We start from the raw sequence: 19,403 nt of genomic DNA, 5'->3' as shown, positions 1-19,403 counted from the left end.
CGGGCGGCATGGTGGCACAGTGGTTAGCACTGGTCTCTCAGCTCCAGGGACCCGGGCTCGATTCCCGGCTTGGGTCACTGTTTGCACATTCTCCCCGTGTCTGTGTGGGTTTCCTCCCACACTCTAAGGATGTGCGGGTTAGGTTGATTGGCCATGCTAAATTGCCCCTTAGTGTCCTGGGATGCTTAGGTTAGAGGGATTGCGGGGTAAAATACGTGGGTTTAGGATCTGGGTGGGATTGTTGTCGGTGCAGACTCAATGGGCCAAATGGCCTCTTTCTGCACTGTAGAGTTTCTATGAATCTATTTCGATGAGGAGCATGCAGAGGTGAAGTCTAGGCCTCCAAGGGATCACACAAACTTCCAAACAACCCATCTACCCGAACCTTCAAACACCACCTGCCCCACATGACAGAGAATCTACCGATCACGCGCTGGACTTATCAGCCATCTCAGAACCCATCTAACCTGAGTGAAAGCAAGTCACCGTCCAACCCGAGGGACTGCCAAAGGTAAAAGGCTAAGATGGAAGGAGGGAGCACCTGCTGTCGAGAGGTAGGAGCCCTTTGCATAACTACATCAATGGAAGCATCATCTTTCCAAGGAAAATATTATGTCTTTAATATCCGTATTCTGAGTTGCATTTTAAAAACTCTTTATCAGCAATTCCCCTGCCTTAATGTACCGTACCATAAAATCACTTCTTATGATTAGTTTTTGCATGAATCTCTAACCATAGGTATCCAAATTGATCTGCACTTCAAGGTCGATTGCTCCTAATGATTATATTGTATACGTCAGTCTCATGGGTACTTGAGCAGACAGAATTTTTCAAATAAAGTAAGAAGACAATGCTCATACTGTGACGGTTCAGCCAAGGTAATCTTTGCCCCATTCTTGAGAACATGTTACTGTGATTGCAGCCCCTCACTCTTCACACAAACACCTCCCACCAAAACCAACTTTGTTTTCAAAGCGAGCACAGAATGCATATAATTCACCGCTAAACAGGAGCAGTAACATTTGAAATGTTACATCGACGGGGGCCGTCAATTCACCTTGCCTTTACTCAAGACAGATTATGGAGTTATTTCCATTAATTTGGCCAATCCAAATACTATTTTCATCAATTACTGATCATTTGGAGGCTAACGGCTCACACCGAACTGGGAATTATACAAATTTTCGCAATCTACCGATGAGCCATTTTAAAAATAAGCCGTAACAATTTTAATAATTACTCAAATTTTTTCCAAGTGTTAATTTACAGCGGGTATTGTGTATGAGAAATACTGGAGCATCATTGTACGATATTGAATTACATCCCAAGACAATACTTTCAGCTCTGGGGATACAGCAGGATTTTTAATCTAAAAGGAATTACTGCACTGATCTTTCAATAATTGTTAATAGCAAATCTTTCACACAGAGAAATCTGTAGCTCAATGTGCTGGCAAAAAATGAGCCTCTAACTTTGTATGAACCAGTGCCCGGTGCTGACACATGCACAGTATGGCTTCAGAATCATAGAATCCCTACAGTGCAGAAGGAGGCCATTCAGCCCGTTGAGCCTTCACCAGCAACAATCCCACCCAGGCCCCATCCCCGTAACCCCACTTACTTACCCTGCTAGTCCCACCGACACTAAGTGGTAATTAAGCATGGTCAATCAACCTAACCCATGCATCTTTGGACTGTAGGAGGAAACCGGAGCACCCGCAGGAAACCCATGCAGACACGGGGAGAACATGCAGACTCCACACAGACAGTGAGCGGGCAGGTAAGTGGAGCTGAGTCCACGAAAAGATCAGCTATGATCTTATTGAATGGTGGAGCGGGCTTGAGGGGCCAGATGGCCTACTCCTGCTTCTAGTTCTGATGGACACTGGATTACAAGCCATCTTAACTCTGTTGACTTGGTTTGCTCTCTCTACCATTTCTATTATCTCCATGACGGGACGGCACGGTAGCACAGTGGTTAGCACTGCTGCTTCACAGCTCCAGGGTCCTGGGTTCGATTCTCGGCTCGGGTCACTGTCTGTGTGGAGTTTGCACATTCTCCTCGTGTCTGCGTGGGTTTCCTCCGGGTGCTCCGGTTTCCTCCCACAGTCCAAAGATGTGCGGGTTAGGTTGATTGGCCAGGTTAAAAATTGCCCCTTAGAATCCTAAGATGCGTAGGTTAGAGGGATTAGCGGGTAAATATGTGGGGGTAGGGCCTGGGTGGGATTGTGGTCGGTGCAGACTCGATGGGCCGAATGGTCTCCTTCTGCACTGTAGGGTTTCTATGATTTCTATGACCACCTCCGTCCTGTCAAGCATGTGTGACTGACACGAAGCACGGCACATCAAAATTACCTCCTGACTGAAAACCCAACCAAATATTGACACACCAGCACACACCCGTTAATCACCCCGCCCACCCCTTCCCACCACCACGATAAACCACACTCTCACTGCTAACTTCATTCCCCAGCTCAAGGTATTTGCTCAAAAGGAACCAGACTATGAAGGAAGGCCATTGACCTGAAACACTGCGAGGCACATTTCTGAATCATTATTCTATTGGCTGTGTGAACTCACTGTGAAAACATCCCGAGCTCTCTTCGTAAAGCCTTTCTAAAACCTCTCTTATTTCCCCTTCAGCTCCCTACCACCGCTCTAAGTACCTTCACTTGCTTTGAGTGTTGTTCTGTTTTCCTCATTCCCTTCCAGTATTTTCTTATTTCAGACCATGTGAAATCTCAGTATCCTTTTAGACCGAGAGCCAAGATTCAATGTCAAAACCTACACACCATCAAAAGCCCTCATCTCCACAGCATTGCCTACCTCTACCTCATCCCCACTGCTGCTCAAACTCTTACCTGCGATTTTATTCAGTCGCTTCAACTTTACACTTTGTAAATCTCTTCCTAATCGCCACATCCTTGTCAGCTTAGAAAAATCTACTCAAAACCAATCTATTTTGTCAAACCTTCAGTCATTCACCCCAAGGCTTTTTACTCTGTGAGGAATAAAAGAATGACCAGGGTGAGGTTAGGGCCGGTCAAGGACAGTAGTGGGAACTTGTGTATGGAGTCAGTAGAGATAGGCGAGGTGATGAATGAATACTTTTCTTCAGTGTTCACCAAGGAGAGGGGCCATGTTTTTGAGGATGAGAAGGTGTTACAGGCTAATAGGCTGGAGGAAATAGTTGCTCGGAGGGAGGATGTACTGGCAGGTTTGAATAAACTGAAGGTCGATAAGTCCCCTGGGCCTGATGAAATATATCCTAGGATTATTTGGAGGCAAGGGATGAGATTGCAGAGCCTTTGATCTTTGGGTCCTCACTGTCCACGGGGATGGTGCCAGAGGACTGGAGAGTGGCGAATGTTGTTCCTCTGTTTAGGAAAGGAAATAGAAATGACCCTGGTAATTACAGACCGGTTAGTCTTACTTCGGTGGTTGGTAAATTGATGGAAAAGGTCCTTAGGGATGGGATTTACGACCATTTAGAAAGATACGGATTAATCCGGGATAGTCAGCACGGATTCGTGAAGGGCAAGTCGTGCCTCACAAATTGGATAGAATTTTTTGAGGAGGTAACTAAGTGTGTAGATGAAGGTAGGACAGTTGATGTCATATACATGGATTTTAGTAAGGCGTTTGATAAGGTCCCCCATGGTCGGCTTATGATGAAAGTAAGAAGGTGTGGGATAGAGGGAAAGTTGGCAGATTGGATAGGTAACTGGCTATCTGATCGAAGACAGAAGGCGGTGGTGGATGGAAAATTTTCGGACTGGAGGCAGGTTGCTAGCGGAGTGCCACAGGGATCAGTGCTTGGTCCTCTGCTCTTTGTGATTTTTATTAATGACTTAGAGGAGGGGGCTGAAGGGTGGATCAGTAAATTTGCTGATGACACCAAGATTGGTGGAGTAGTGGATGAGGTGGAGGGCTGTTGTAGGCTGCAAAGAGACATAGATACGATGCAAAGCTGGGCTGAAAAATGGCAAATGGAGTTTAACCCTGATAAATGTGAGGTGATTCATTTTGGTAGGACTAATTTAAATGTGGATTACAGGGTCAAAGGTAGGGTTCTGAAGACTGTGGAGGAACAGAGAGATCTTGGGGTCCATATCCACAGATCTCTAAAGGTTGCCACTCAAGTGGATAGAGCTGTGAAGAAGGCCTATAGTGTGTTAGCTTTTATTAACAGGAGGTTGGAGTTTAAGAGCCGTGGGGTTATGCTGCAACTGTACAGGACCTTGGTGAGACCACATTTGGAATATTGTGTGCAGTTCTGGTCACCTCACTATAAGAAGGATGTGGAAGCGCTGGAAAGAGTGCAGAGGAGATTTACCAGGATGCTGCCTGGTTTGGAGGGTAGGTCTTATGAGGAAAGGTTGAGGGAGCTAGGGCTGTTCTCTCTGGAGCGGAGGAGGCTGAGGGGAGACTTAATAGAGGTTTATAAAATGATGAAGGGGATAGATAGAGTGAACATTCAAAGACTATTTCCTCGGGTGGATGGAGCTATTACAAGGGGGCATAACTATAGGGTTCATGGTGGGAGATATAGGAAGGATATCAGAGGTAGGTTCTTTACGCAGAGAGTGGTTGGGGTGTGGAATGGACTGCCTGCAGTGATAGTGGAGTCAGACACTTTAGGAACACTTAAGCGGTTATTGGATAGGCACATGGAGCACACCAGGATGTTAGGGAGTGGGCTAGCTTGATCTTGGTTTCAGATAAAGCTCGGCACAACATCGTGGGCCGAAGGGCCTGTTCTGTGCTGTACTGTTCTATGTTCTATCTATGTTCTTATTCCTAGCTCTTACATACAAACTCCAAGTCCATCCCGTTTCCAGTTTGATCTACATTTTCCACAAGTCCCTCCCCTATTAAAGTGCCTCTGGACGGCACAGTGCCCTCAGTGGTTAGCACTACTGCTTCACAGTGGCAGGGAGCCAGATTCAATTCCTGACTTGGCTCACGGTCTGTGTGGAGTTGGCATATTCTCCTCATGTCTGCGTGGGTTTCCTCCGGGTGCTCCGATTTCCTCCCACAGTCCAAAGATGTGCGGATTAGGTTGATTGGCAATGCTAAAAATGCGCCTAATAGTGTCAGCGAGACTAGCTAGGGTAAATGCATGGGGGTTATGGGGATAGAGCCTGGATGGGATTGTGGTCGGTGCAGACTCGATGGGCCGAATGGCCTCCTTCTGCACTGTAGATTCGGTGTCTCTGCTTGCCAACCCTGTTGCCATTGACTACCCTTACTCTACCTAAACCCTTCAGGATTTTAAACACCTCTCTCCGGTTTCCTTTAACCTTCTCTGCTCAAAGGAGAACAACCCAAAACGTCACTCATCTCTCCACGTAACTGAAATCCCCATCCCTGATTCAATGCTAGTAAATCCCTTCTGAACTCTCTGTGGCCTTGATATCCACCCACATATAGTACGCTCATTGCTCAAGCATGTCATCCTCAGAATAGAAGCTGGATCTAAAAGAAAGAATTTCTTGCTTTATAAAAGGTCAGATGAGCTGCTTTGTTTTTGGCTCACTGCCGCAATAGGAAAATAAACTCAAGTGTTTAAAACAGGGGAAAATTCAGAGTTTGGAATGGTCAGAGATATAAAGCAGCCTAGCACCCAACCATGCATGTTCTTCACAGTCTACCGTAGAATATTTACTTAACAATATTTTATTGATAATGAGTCAATTCAAATAATTAAGCATACATACAAACACTTCCTTACATTAAACGGAGATGTGTTCTTTCCACCCACTACCAACGCAGGTCTCTTGCCATCATATTGCTCTTTCGAAGTATACGATACAACATGACAATCCTGTACCTGGAAGGAAAACACATCAACATATCCTTTTATTCTTCAGCTTGTCACTGTGTTTATTTATTAGCACCAATTCATTTCGGTGAGAAAATCACACATAAGCCAACATGTGCACTGTACTTTCTCAAGGGCAATTAGGAATGGACAATAAATGTTGGCCTAGCTAACAGTGCCCATATCCCGCGAACAAATTAAAAACAGACTTTTCCTTTTCTTTTAAATCACATCCCAACCCCAGTGTTTTATTGCATTTTTATGTCACTTTTGAGGGAAAAATATCTGCTTGCATCATTTTCATAAAACAAAAAGATGTGGAAACTATTGATACAGATTTTGTCATTAAAATGTCAAATGAAACTGGAAAAGGAAGCATCTTGTGCTATCGTAATATTTTTGCACTGTAAAGCCTGCATGATTGTTTTTTAATATTCCAAGTTACCCACATAGTACATTTGTCTAAATATCTGGCTTATTTTCTTCTAATGATCAGAAAGACAACAGTCTGTACATGGAACACTTATCGCTCTGTTGTCACCATTACTTTAAGTATTCCATTCCTTGTAATCCAGGCTCTATTCGCTTCTTCTAAAATCACAACCATCTAAACTGAGCTGGTGATTAACAGTGCTCTTTATGTTCACGCCGGACTTTTACCTGAAGTAATGTGACTGCATGCTTGTCACCCGCTTTGGTCCACAAGGGCATCATCCCCAACTTCACTGCAACGAGTCCAACTCTACGGGTGCCTGCAAAAGGGAGAAAGGTAAGACATGATTCACTTTTAATCAGGGAAGTCCCTCAGTCGCAATTTCTTTAACCACACTAGACAATTACTTGAGCAATGCTTTTATGTAAAGCATAAAATTAAAGCTATCACAATCTGAAACACCCTGACTCCTTATGTGATTAGCATTGAGCAGAGGGGCCATTTTACAAAATCGTGTACCTTGACCAAAAACACCTCCAATATTTGGACACAACCTTCCTTTAACTTTCTATCGGTGATGTTAATTGATGGAAATCATAGAACATAGAACATAGAACATTACAGCGCAGAACAGGCCCTTCGGCCCACGATGTTGCACCGACCAGTTAAAAAAAAAACTGTGACCCTCCAACCTAAACCAATTTCTTTTCGTCCATGAACCTATCTACGGATCTCTTAAACGCCCCCAAACTAGGCGCATTTACTACTGATGCTGGCAGGGCATTCCAATCCCTCACCACCCTCTGGGTAAAGAACCTACCCCTGACATCGGTTCTATAACTACCCCCCCTCAATTTAAAGCCATGCCCCCTCGTGCTGGATTTCTCCATCAGAGGAAAAAGGCTATCACTATCCACCCTATCTAAACCTCTAATCATCTTATATGTTTCAATAAGATCCCCTCTTAGCCGCCGCCTTTCCAGCGAAAACAATCCCAAATCCCTCAGCCTCTCCTCATAGGATCTCCCCTCCATACCAGGCAACATCCTGGTAAACCTCCTCTGCACCCTCTCCAAAGCCTCCACATCCTTCCTGTAATGTGGGGACCAGAACTGCACACAGTACTCCAAGTGCGGCCGCACCAGAGTTGTGTACAGTTGCAACATAACGCTACGACTCCTAAATTCAATCCCCCTACCAATAAACGCCAAGACACCATATGCCTTCTTAACAACCTTATCTACTTGATTCCCAACTTTCAGGGATCTATGCACACATACACCTAGATCCCTCTGCTCCTCCACACTATTCAAAGTCCTCCCGTTAGCCCTATACTCAACACATCTGTTATTCCTACCAAAGTGAATGGGACATCTACATTCCCAATATGACACTCTCCAAAGTCAATGCATCAGAAACTCAATTCTTAAAATTCTATTATAAATGTTCCTTAAAAACCAAAAAGCTCAATCACCAGTCATTAAACATAGAACATAGAACAATGCAGCACAGAACAGGCCCTTCGGCCCACGATGTTGTGCCGAGCTTTGTCTGAAACCCAGATCAAGCTATTTCCTCCCTATCATCCCGAAGTACTCCATGTGCCTATCCAATAGCTTCTTAAATGTTCCTAAAGTTTCTGACTCCACTATCACTGCAGGCAGTCCATTCCACACCCCAACCACTCTCTGAGTAAAACACCTACCTCGGACATCCTTCCTATATCTCCCACCATGAACCCTATAGTTATGCCCCCTAGTTACCGCTCCATTCACCCGAGGAAATAGTCTTTGAACGTTCACTCTATCTATCCCCCTCATCACCTTATAAACCTCTATCAAGTCTCCTCTCAACCTCCTCCGCTCCAAAGAGAAAAGCCCAAGTTCCCTCAACCTTTCCTCATAAGACCTACCCTCCAAACCAGGCAGCATCCTGGTAAATCTCCTTTGCACTCTTTCCAGTGTCTCCACATCCTTCTTGTAGTGAGGTAACCAGAACTGCACACAATATTCCAAATGTGGTCTCACCAAGGTCCTGCACAGTTGCAGCATAACCCCACGGCTCTTAAACTCAAACCCCCTGTTAATGAACGCCAACACACTATAGGCCTTCTTCACGGCTCTATCCACTTGAGTGGCAACCCTCAGAGATCTATGGATATGAACCCCAAGATCTCTCTGTTCCTCCACATTCTTCAGAACCCTACCTTTGACTCTGTAATCCACATTTAAATTTGTCCTACCAAAATGAATCACCTCGCATTTGTCAGGGTTAAACTCCATTTGCCATTTTTTAGCCCAGCTCTGCATCCTATCTATATCTCTTTGCAGCCTACAACAGCCCTCCACCTCATCCACTACTCCACCAATCTTGGTGTCATCAGCAAATTTACTGATCCACCCTTCAGCCCCCTCCTCCAAGTCATTTATAAAAATTACAAATAGCAGAGGACCAAGCACTGATCCCTGTGGCACTCCGCTGGTAACCAGTTTCCAGTCCGAAAATTTTCCATCCACCACCACCCTCTGTCTTCTGTTAGATAGCCAGTTACCTATCCAATCGGCCAAACTTCCCTCTATCCCACACATCCTTACTTTCTTCATAAGCCGACCGTGGGGGACTTTATCAAACGCCTTACTAAAATCCATGTATATGACATCAACTGCACTACCTTCACCTACACACTTAGTTACCTCCTCAAAAAATTCTATCAAATTTGTGAGGCAAGACTTGCCCTTCACAAATCCGTGCTGACTAACCCGGATTAAGCTACATGTTTCGAAATGGTCGTAAATCCTATCCCTAAGGACCTTTTCCATCAACTTACCGACCACCGAAGTAAGACTAACCGGCCTATAATTACCTGGGTCATTTCTATTCCCTTTCTTAAACAGAGGAACCACATTCGCCATTCTCCAGTCCTCTGGCACCACCCCCGTGGACAGTGAGGATGCAAAGATCAATGCCAAAGGCTCTGCTATCTCATCCCTTGCCTCCCAAAGAATCCTAGGATATATTTCATCAGGCCCAGGGGACTTATCAACTTTCAGTTTATTCAAAATTGCTAGTACATCTTCCCTCCGAACATCTACTTCCTCCAGCTATCAGCCTGTGACACTTTCTCTTCCTCAAAAACATGGCCCCTCTCCTTGGTGAACACCGAAGAAAAGTATTCATTCATCACCTCTCCTATCTCTTCTGACTCCATGCACAAATTCCCACTGCCGTCCTTGACCGGCCCCAGCCTCACCCTGGTCATTCTTTTATTCCTCACATAAGAGTAAAAAGCCTTGGGGTTTTTCTTGATCTGACCCGCCAAGGACATTCTAAACATTCTAACATTAATAGGATAATAAAGCTGGTTAGCTCAGTTGGCTGGACAGCTGGTCGGTGATGCAGAGTGACACCAACAGCGAGGTTTTGATTCCCGTACGAGCCAAAGTTATTCATGAAGGTCCAGCCTTCTCAACTTGCCCTTCGCCTGAAGCGTGGTGACCCTCAGGTTAAATCACCACCAGTCAGCTCCTCCACTCAAAGGGGAGAACAGCCTATGGTCATCTGGGACTATGGCGACTTTATCTATTTATTGTGTAAAAGTAATTTAAAACAAAAGGATAAAATGGATGAAGACAACAGGAAGTTTATCCAAGTTTCAAAGATACCTTTAAAAATACACAGTCCAAAGATAACTCCGCTAATATTCTACAAAACTGGATGCAGTTTTAACTAACCTGGCTCCCACGGTAACCTGGGCCATGGCTCATCTTTTAATGGGCAAGATTTGCCGGCAGTCAACGATTTATATTCTTCAGGAACCAAATTTCTTAAATGGTGAATGTTTTCCTCAGAGAGATGTTCACGCCACCAGGTGCTCTCAGTGTTTGTCCTAACAAATATGAATAATGGACACCTGGAAGAAACACAGACAAGCATGCATTTTTACTCAGACAACTGAAGGTACAATGCAATGGAAACATTCTAAGAAACTTTTTCAAATATTACTAATACCAAATGACTTTTCCTTATAATTGAAGATGCGGCAGCGAGTTGTGAGGCTGCAGTTGATGGATTCAGCTGATTTTATCAATAGATAATTTGTATGTCAAGTGCTTTAGTAATGTCTGAACAATAAGGTTATTTTTTTAAATCTTACGATGCACCCCGGGGTATGTACATGATGCCTCTTCTTGTTAATATTTCCATTATAAATACCCACATCCATATTCATAAAGGAAAATATCTATAAATCTGCTCGCGGAGGAACAACAGGCAAGTCAGCAACAAGCAGACAGGATAAAAGCAAATTACTGCAGATGCTGGAATCTAAAACCAAAAGAGAAAATGCTGGAAAATCTCAGCAGGTCTGGCAGTATCTGTAAGGAGAGAAAAGAGCTAACGTTTCGAGTCCAGATGACCCTTTGTCAAAGCTGACAGGCCAGGTTTTCTCTAGCTGGAGAATGCATGCAACTGAATCATAGAACCCTACAGTGCAGAGGAGGCCATTCGACCCATCGAGTCTGCACTGACCACAATCCCACCCAGGCCTTATCCTCATAACCCCATGCATTTACCTTAGCTAGTCTCATTGACACTAAGGGTCAATTTAGCATGGCCAATCCACCTAACCCGCACATCTTTGGACTGTGGGAGGAACAGACACGGGGGAGAACGTGCAAACTCCACACAGGCGGTGACCCAAGCCAGGAATCCAACCCGGGTGCCTGACGCTGTAAAGCAGCAGTGCTAACCACTGTGCCACCCTGAACTGAATTTCCAACTGAAGCAAAGTCTGGAGATTTGGAATCTGCAGAAGGGGTAGACACGCAGAGAACCTGTGTGTACACCTCAGGTGAAACAGAAAAATTACACCGAATCTGCAATAACCCTCATTAACACTCAGCCTGGAACAGAGGACAAAATCCTACAGTACCTCACAGAATCGCAACATCTGACAAAAAGTGACGCTGAGGCACAGAAGGTGGCATCGAGAGCAATAACCAAAAGCTTAAATAAAGGGGTAAGTTTTAACGAGCGTCTGAAGTAGAAGAAGAGGCATGGAGAGAAATTGCTTAGGGTCTAAAACAACAGAGGGCACAGTGTCAATGGTAGGGCAAAGGAGATGATGCAATCGGTAATGGATAATAGATCTGGATGGAATAACAGACCAGTATGGAAGCAATTAATCAGGCCAGCAATAGACTTCCTGAGGCTGACTTGATTGATCACGGAAACGGCTAATTTAGCATAATGAAAGAGAGTGGTATTCGACCCGAAACATTAACTGTTTCTCTCTCTGCAGATGCTGTCAGACCGACTGAGCATTCCCAGCAATTTTTTTACATTTCAGATTTCCAGCATTTTGCTTATTTGCTAGTTTAGCGATGCCAGGTTTGTTTTATACAAGTATAAACTTAGGTTCTGTCAAATGTGAGGAAATGGATCCTTAAGCCAAGATGTCTTAAGCTAAGTAATCAGTGAGTAATTATTGTTTTGCAGCTGTTTTTAAGGATATATGTAAAGAAATAGTTTAAACTGAATGGATTTGGAGTGAGTGAATGAATAAGGAAATGGAATCTGTGATTAGATATTGGACAATCAAGTCTTTGCAATTAAACACTGCATTGATGAGATAGGTAGGCGTAGGTGACTGGTTTCTAAGAGTAACCAGACTAATGGTTAGGAGAGCCACATTGTTTGAGCATACGTTGACTGCAGGAAGAATGTGCTACATAATTGGTGACAGATACTGAGAATCATCAAATGATACAGCACTAAGGACCATTTGGTCCACTGTGCCTGTATCAGCAGATTTGGGAGAGCTATTCAATCAGTCCCCACTCTCCTGCTCTTTCTCCATAGCTGTCCAACCTTTCCCCCTCAAGCATTTATCTAATCCCCATTTGAAAGCACTGCTGCCTCACAGCTCCAGGGACCCGAGTTCGATTCCCGGCTCGGGTCACTGTCTGTGTGGAGTTTGCACGTTCTCCCCGTGTCTGCATGGGTTTCCTCCGGGTGCCCCGGTTTCCTCCCACAGTCTGAAAGACGTGCCGGTTAGGTGCATTGGCCATACTAAATTCTCCCTCAGCGTACCCGGGCAGGCGCCGGAGTGTGGCGACTAGGGGATTTTCACAGTAACTTCATTGCAGTGTTAATGTAAGCCTACATGCCGACTCTGCACAGACAGTGACCCAAGCCAGGAATCGAACTCGGGTCCCTTGTGCTGTGAGGCAGCAGTGCTAACTGTATCATAGGGATTTGATGAATCGGTAAGGGTTGCCTCATAGCAGCACGATCTCACACTACCACAACAAATGTTATTTTACATCGTGTTTATCATAAATAAAGGTATGTTGATTTTTAAACTATACAAAGATCTAGTTGTGTCTCATTAAAAAAGCATCAACTTGTGGCTATCTAACAGGTCAGAAACAGAAAAACACAGTGTTCTTTAAGGGTTGTGGATCTGACAGAGGATAGAGAGATAGGGTGGAGCAGGAGCATGTAGGGATTTGAACACAAAGTTGAGAGTTTTAAACCCCAAGACCTTTTTGACCAGGAGCCAATGTAGGCACAAGGTGTGGATGGGAATAAACAGGACTTGGTGAGTTAGGATATTGTCAGCAGTTTTGAATATTCTCAAACTCAGGATGGGAGATGGCCAGGAAAGCACTGGAACAACTCAATCTAGAGATAGAGAAGCAAGAAAGGTGACTTTAGTAGAAGATGGATGGGGGCAGAAAGCATTTGAGGTGAAAGTGGGCAATCTTTGTAATGGAGAAGATGTGGGGCCACAAGTTCATCTCGGGGTCAAATGTCATAGAGGTTTACAGCAATGGAAACAGGCCCTTCGGCCCAACTTGTCCATGCCGCACTTTTTTTTAAAACCCCTAAGCTAATCCCAATTGCCTGCATTTGGCCCATATCCCTCTATATCCATCTTACCCATGTAATTGTTTAAATGCTCAATAATGGGAATAAAAGGACAAAATTGTAACAAAACAAAATGGATGGATGGGGGAGGGGAGAACTGGTTTGATGAGGGGGGGGGGAAGAGAACTGGTTTGATGGGAGGGGGGGGGAGAGAACTGGTTTGATGGGGGGGGGGGGAGAGAACTGGTTTGATGGGGGGGGGGGAGAGAACTGGTTTGATGGGGGGGGAGAGAACTGGTTTGATGGGGGGGGGAGAGAACTGGTTTGATGGGGGGGGGGAGAGAACTGGTTTGATGGGGGGGGGGGGGGAGAGAACTGGTTTGATGGGGGGGAGAGAACTGGTTTGATGGGGGGGGGGGGGGGAGAGAACTGGTTTGATGGGGGGAGATAACTGGTTTGATGGGGGGGGGGAGAGAACTGGTTTGATGGGGGGGGGAGAGAACTGGTTTGATGGGGGGGGAGAGAACTGGTTTGATGGGGGGGGAGAGAACTGGTTTGATGGGGGGGGGGGGGGGGAGAGAACTGGTTTGATGGGGGGGGGGAGATAACTGGTTTGATGGGGGGGGGGGGGAGATAACTGGTTTGATGGGGGGGGGGGAGATAACTGGTTTGATGGGGGGGGGGGAGATAACTGGTTTGATGGGGGGGGGGGGAGATAACTGGTTTGATGGGGGGGGGGGGGGGAGATAACTGGTTTGATGGGGGGGAGATAACTGGTTTGATGGGGGGGGGGATATAACTGGTTTGATGGGGGGGATATAACTGGTTTGATGGGGGAGAGAACTGGATTGATGGGGGGGGGGAGATAACTGGTTTGATGGGGGGGGAGAGAACTGGTTTGATTGGGGGGGGGGGAGAGAACTGGTTTGATGGGGGGGGGAGAGAACTGGTTTGATGGGGGGGGGGAGAGAACTGGTTTGATTGGGGGGGGGGGGGAGAGAGAGAACTGGTTTGATTGGGGGGGGGGAGAGAACTGGTTTGATTGGGGGGGGAGAGAACTGGTTTGATTGGGGGGGGGGGGGAGGAGATAACTGGTTTGATTGGGGGGGGGGGAGATAACTGGTTTGATTGGGGGGGGGGGGAGAGACTGGTTTGATGGGGGGGGGGAGAGAACTGGTTTGATGGGGGGGGGGGAGAGAACTGGTTTGATGGGGGGGGGGGAGAGAACTGGTTTGTTGGGGGGGGGGGGGGGAGAACTGGTTTGATGGGGGGGGGGGGGGGGGGGGGGGGAGAACTGGTTTGATGGGGGGGGGGGGGGGGGGGGGGGGAGAACTGTTTGATGGGGGGGGGGGGGGGGGGAGAACTGGTTTGATGGGGGGGGGGGGGGGGGAGAACTGGTTTGATGGGGGGGGGGGGGGGAGAGAACTGGTTTGATGGGGGGGGGGGGAGAGAACTGGTTTGATGGGGGGGGGGGGAGAGAACTGGTTTGATGGGGGGGGGGAGAGAACTGGTTTGATGGGGGGGGGGAGAGAACTGGTTTGATGGGGGGGGGAGAGAACTGGTTTGATGGGGGGGGGGAGAGAACTGGTTTGATGGGGGGGGGGAGAGAACTGGTTTGATGGGGGGGGGGGGGAGAGAACTGGTTTGATGGGGGGGGGGGGGAGAACTGGTTTGATGGGGGGGGGGGGGGGGGGGAGAGAACTGGTTTGATGGGGGGGGGGGGGAGAGAACTGGTTTGATGGGGGGGGGGGAGAGAACTGGTTTGATGGGGGGGGGGGGGAGAGAACTGGTTTGATGGGGGGGGGGGGAGGAACTGGTTTGATGGGGGGGGGGGAGAGAACTGGTTTGATGGGGGGGGGGGGACTGGTTTGATGGGGGGGGGGGACTGGTTTGATGGGGGGGGGGGGACTGGTTTGATGGGGGGGTGGGGGGACTGGTTTGATGGGGGGGTGGGGGGACTGGTTTGATGGGGGGGTGGGGGGACTGGTTTGATGGGGGGGTGGGGGGACTGGTTTGATGGGGGGGGGGGGGGGACTGGTTTGATGGGGGGGTGGGGGGACTGGTTTGATGGGGGGGTGGGGGGACTGGTTTGATGGGGGGGGGACTGGTTTGATGGGGGGGGACTGGTTTGATGGGGGGGGGACTGGTTTGATGGGGGGGGGACTGGTTTGATGGGGGGGGGGGGGGACTGGTTTGATGGGGGGGGGGGGGGGAGGATAGAAGGGGAGTGGTGTTGGGGGTTGTTTCTGGATCTGCCGCTGGATTCCCAGCCCCGCTCTCCTCCTCCCGCCGCCGCTGTTTAAATGACAATCTCCATCTTCCCGATCAAACCTCTGAGTTCCGGCTCCAGCTCCTCTCCCCGCAGCTTTCAGCCCCGACAGCAGCCGCCAAACTCCCTTCGCCGCCATGTTGGCCCCTGTCCGTCACCATTCGGTGTCCACCTTTCCCCGCCACTTCCGGTGGTCCGTCCGCCTGAACCATCCGCGGGCCCCGCTCCCCCGTTCCGCCTCCCATTGTGAGAGCAGCATCTCAGTCATCTCCTCGCCACACTTCATTCCAGAGAGTTATTCACCATTAAATCAACCAGACAGATTCAATATCAGCAATCTGTTGACACAGAGCTCCAAGAAATAATGTCACTCAAAAATTTAGGAAAAAGAGCAAGGGTGGCAGAGTGGTTAGCACTGCTGCCTCACAGCGCCAGGGACCTGGGTTCAATTCCGGCCTTTGGTCACTGTGTGGAGTCTGCACGTTCTCCCCGTGTCTGCATGGGTTTCCTCCGGGTGCTCCGGTTTCGTCCCACAGTCCAAAGATGTGTAGATTAGGTGGATTGGCCATGCTAAATTCCCCCTCAGTGTCCAAAGAAGTGTAAATTAGGGGGTTTAGTGGGGTAAATATGTGGGATTACGAGGATAGGATCTGGGTAAAATGTTCTGTTGGATTGTCGGTGCAGACTCGATGGGCCAAATGGCCTGCTTCTGCACTGTAGGGTTCCTATGAAAGGCCAATAGAACTTAGAAATGAAGGATTCATCTGGAACTGGTCTTGTATACCTTAAAATGGAACTCCAGTAGGACTAATTTTACTGAGATTTGAAAACTTTGAATTGGGTTTTCCTTCTCTGAAAAGTTGTAATGGATCAGCTGATCTGGCAACATCTATGGAGAGACAGAGTTGGCGTTTCAGTTTAAACACCTTTCAACAGAATCATGCATTTGGGAGTGAGATTCTCTCTTTTACTACTTTTCCAAGATGCAATTTTTTTACATCTCCCTCTCAAATTTGAGGAGGTTTTGAGGCCCATGCCATTGTAATGGGGCTACGGCCTCGTAATCTCTCTCTGTGCCTATACATCTCATCATGGCTAATTACGGAAAGATTAAAACTGGACAACAACTTTTTAAAATGGCTGAGGACACATCTGTCTGTGACCCTTGAACAATAGCTAATCTGGCAGCAACAGGGAAATTCTCACCCCGATATTTCTGAAGAGACCCTAACCACCCATGTGTGCGGCAGAGATCAAATTCAACGGGAACTATACCAAGGCCATCTACATTTCAGAACCCGGACTGGCCAATCGGCATCTGCTAGTCTGCTAGGACAAAGAGCCCTACAGCCTTCCTTTCAAATTCTTAATGGTTGGAACATTAACAATCTCAGGAACCCAGATAAAGGGATATTCACCCTGTGTCAAAGCTGAATTGGAGAGTTGCAAGTCATGTAACATGACCCACCCTAGCTGGTGAAACCTATAACATTGCCTCGTGAAGCTGCAAAGCTGGGTCTGCTAATTTTCCACTTACCTAGCAGCAGCAGCACAGAAAAGAGGCTCTGCCAGGCTGAATATCTGATGCCTTCTACACTGTTTCTGCTAGACCTTCTGTATCATCGCTTACGGGGTCACAGTAACTACACTGCAGTGTGAATGTAAGCCTACTTGTGACGAATAAATAATTAAACTTTAATCTCCGTATACCTATCTCTTTGATGACGCCATCCCTGCTGGAAAAGTGAATTATCCAGCATCAGTTTTCAACCTGCCAACCTCTGTGAAAGAATTCACCACTGGACTTTTGATTCTGGACTTTAGACTCAAGTGAAATTATATATTCTTTTCTCTGTGGTCTTTGCCCTGTAAATGAAATGTATCCACCAATGAACTGTTGCAAAAACTTATATAATGTGCGACTTGTATCTTTAATAAACTCTTATATATATTGAAATACAGACCTGATATGTTCCAGGAAAAGGCTAACATCTAACCTAGCTTACCCATCTATACATGACAACATATTCTCTTCAATCTATCAAATTTAAATACTCCAGCAGTAGGAACCTGATTAACTCCTTTATCTACTTTATATATCTCTATCAAATCATCTTGATGGCTAAACAAACATCTCAAGTGTAATGAGGAAGGGCCAATGAAATGCTGGTGAATTCATCCAATGAATGAATAGAAACAAATTTAACTGAGGTCCTTGCTGAAATTTTTGCTTGTCCTGAATCTGGAACGATCTGTATGGCCATAACCCTGGTCCTGGCTCTGAGCTTCACACTAGTCCAGGCCCTTAACATGCATGGGCCTGGCCTTGACACTGACCCGAAGCCTAAATGGCCCAGATCCTGGCCCAGGCCTGGTCCATATTAGGGAAAATGAACCTCATGGTATAACAGAAGTACTTAACACATTCAACCTTGCTCCTAAAGTCTCTGATCCTGGCCACCAGACCATCAGATCTCCCTCTCTCCCCATACTTACTGTGGATATCAAGCCTGACACAGTCCCATGTAACGGGAAGATTCCTAACTGAGCTGAAAAACCAGTTGTGTCGATTCCATTTCTGCAGGAACCCGGTGTTTAATTTCTTCATTCTCAGGATGTGAGCTGCCCTGGCAAGGCCAGGGTTTATTGGCCATCCCCACTTGCACTGAGAGGGTGGTGGTGTGTCTTCTTCAAGAACCATCACAATAGCATTTCGGTGCCACTGACTGACTCGTTAAGTCACTTTAGCCGGGAGTGGGATCAACCACGCATGGGTGGAGGATTGGAGTCATGTCTGGGGCCGAGTGTAGGTGGCACATTTCCTTCCCTAATGGACATTTTGTAAACCAGGTGGGTCTACAACAGCTTCATGGTTACTTTTATTTCCAGATTTCCTTTTTGAACTGAGGTTTGATCTCCAATTCTCTCCCATTGGAATATTTTTTTGTTTGTCATTCTTTTCCAATTCAATCAAATCAAGTCCAATTCAGAGTCTCAACAAGTTGAGACATTTCCGATCCAAGCTGACAAGACAGGGTCTTCACACCTGTCTTGGGCCTGATCTACATGAGCCAAGCTGATTGGAGGAGGGGGAGGTTTCCTCCTCCAAGGCTTGATCTCATTTGCATCATAGCCAAAAGGCCGAGATGCCGCTTTTAAAAATTGCTTCATATGAATATGAAGCTTAAATGTAACCTAATGACCTCAACCAAGCACAGCATCCAATCCATACTACACTTGATCTTAGCCAAAAGGCCGAGAAGCCATTGGAATATTTGTCCAGTCACAGAAACACTACGCCATTGTACACTTACATTCTGGCCTGGAAACTCATTGCCTTAGTTGGTCTCCACACATTTTGAGAAGCCTTGTCACAAGTTGGAGCTGGACTCCTCTGAGCTCTGCGAGATTGATTGTAAGGCAGCCCCATAAACTGTGTCAGTATCAGAAAAGCCAGACTGTTGGACTGCAAAGCCCTGACATTGATTTGTGGGTGCCATTGTACATTCTGACACTTTTGGCAATTTTTACAAAACAATCTTATGGTTTTGTTTTTAAATGATCAAATACAAGAAATGTTACCTCTGCAGTTATATTTCCTGCCTTCTTACCCGACTATTTCATTTTTATCATTGGGTGAATCGTGTGATATGAGCTGCGGCTCACTGGATAGCACCAGCACCTCAAATCACAAGGTTCTGGGTTCGAGTCCCACTTCAGTCCCTGAGCACCAAAGTCCAGGCTGACATTCCAGTGTCAGGACTGAGGGAGTGCTGTACTTCCAGAGGTGCCCATCATTTAGCTATACAAAGGCCCCATCCACCTGCTCAAGTGGGTGTGAAAGATCCCGTGGCATCATTTTGAAGAGGAACAAAGGAGCTGGCCCCATTGTCCTGACCAATATTTATCCCTCAATAAACACCACAAAAGACAGATGATCAAATTGGTGCTTGTGGAATCTTGCTGTGCCACATTGCCTACGTTACAGCAGGAGCTACATTTCAAAAA

General features: G+C 46.7%; 1 protein-coding gene and 1 pseudogene across 2 annotated transcripts in view; both read right to left on the bottom strand.

Moving 5' to 3' along the window:
- The window catches only part of mrpl3 (mitochondrial ribosomal protein L3), a 67,092-nt gene extending 51,497 nt beyond the window's left edge, over window positions 1-15,595 (bottom strand). For both annotated transcript variants that reach the window (XR_013495652.1, XM_078199747.1), the window contains exons 1-4: window positions 15,458-15,595; window positions 9,988-10,166; window positions 6,484-6,575; window positions 5,734-5,832 (exon numbers count right to left, since the gene is read on the bottom strand). Coding sequence is in view for 1 of the 2 variants with exons in the window: in XM_078199747.1 (XP_078055873.1) it covers window positions 5,734-5,832; window positions 6,484-6,575; window positions 9,988-10,166; window positions 15,458-15,534 (447 nt within the window). In the remaining variant the exon portion in view is untranslated. The remainder of the gene's footprint in view (window positions 1-5,733; window positions 5,833-6,483; window positions 6,576-9,987; window positions 10,167-15,457) is intronic.
- Window positions 15,596-18,452: 2,857 nt separating this feature from the next.
- LOC144481952 (U2 spliceosomal RNA) lies at window positions 18,453-18,662 on the bottom strand (annotated as a pseudogene).
- Between the last annotated feature and the right edge of the window lie 741 nt (window positions 18,663-19,403).

The sequence above is a fragment of the Mustelus asterias genome, chromosome 2, assembly GCF_964213995.1.
Source record: "Mustelus asterias chromosome 2, sMusAst1.hap1.1, whole genome shotgun sequence".
Lineage (NCBI taxonomy): Eukaryota > Metazoa > Chordata > Chondrichthyes > Carcharhiniformes > Triakidae > Mustelus > Mustelus asterias.
The sequence above is the reverse complement of the archived record's forward strand: the minus strand, read 5'-3'. Positions and strand labels throughout refer to the sequence as shown.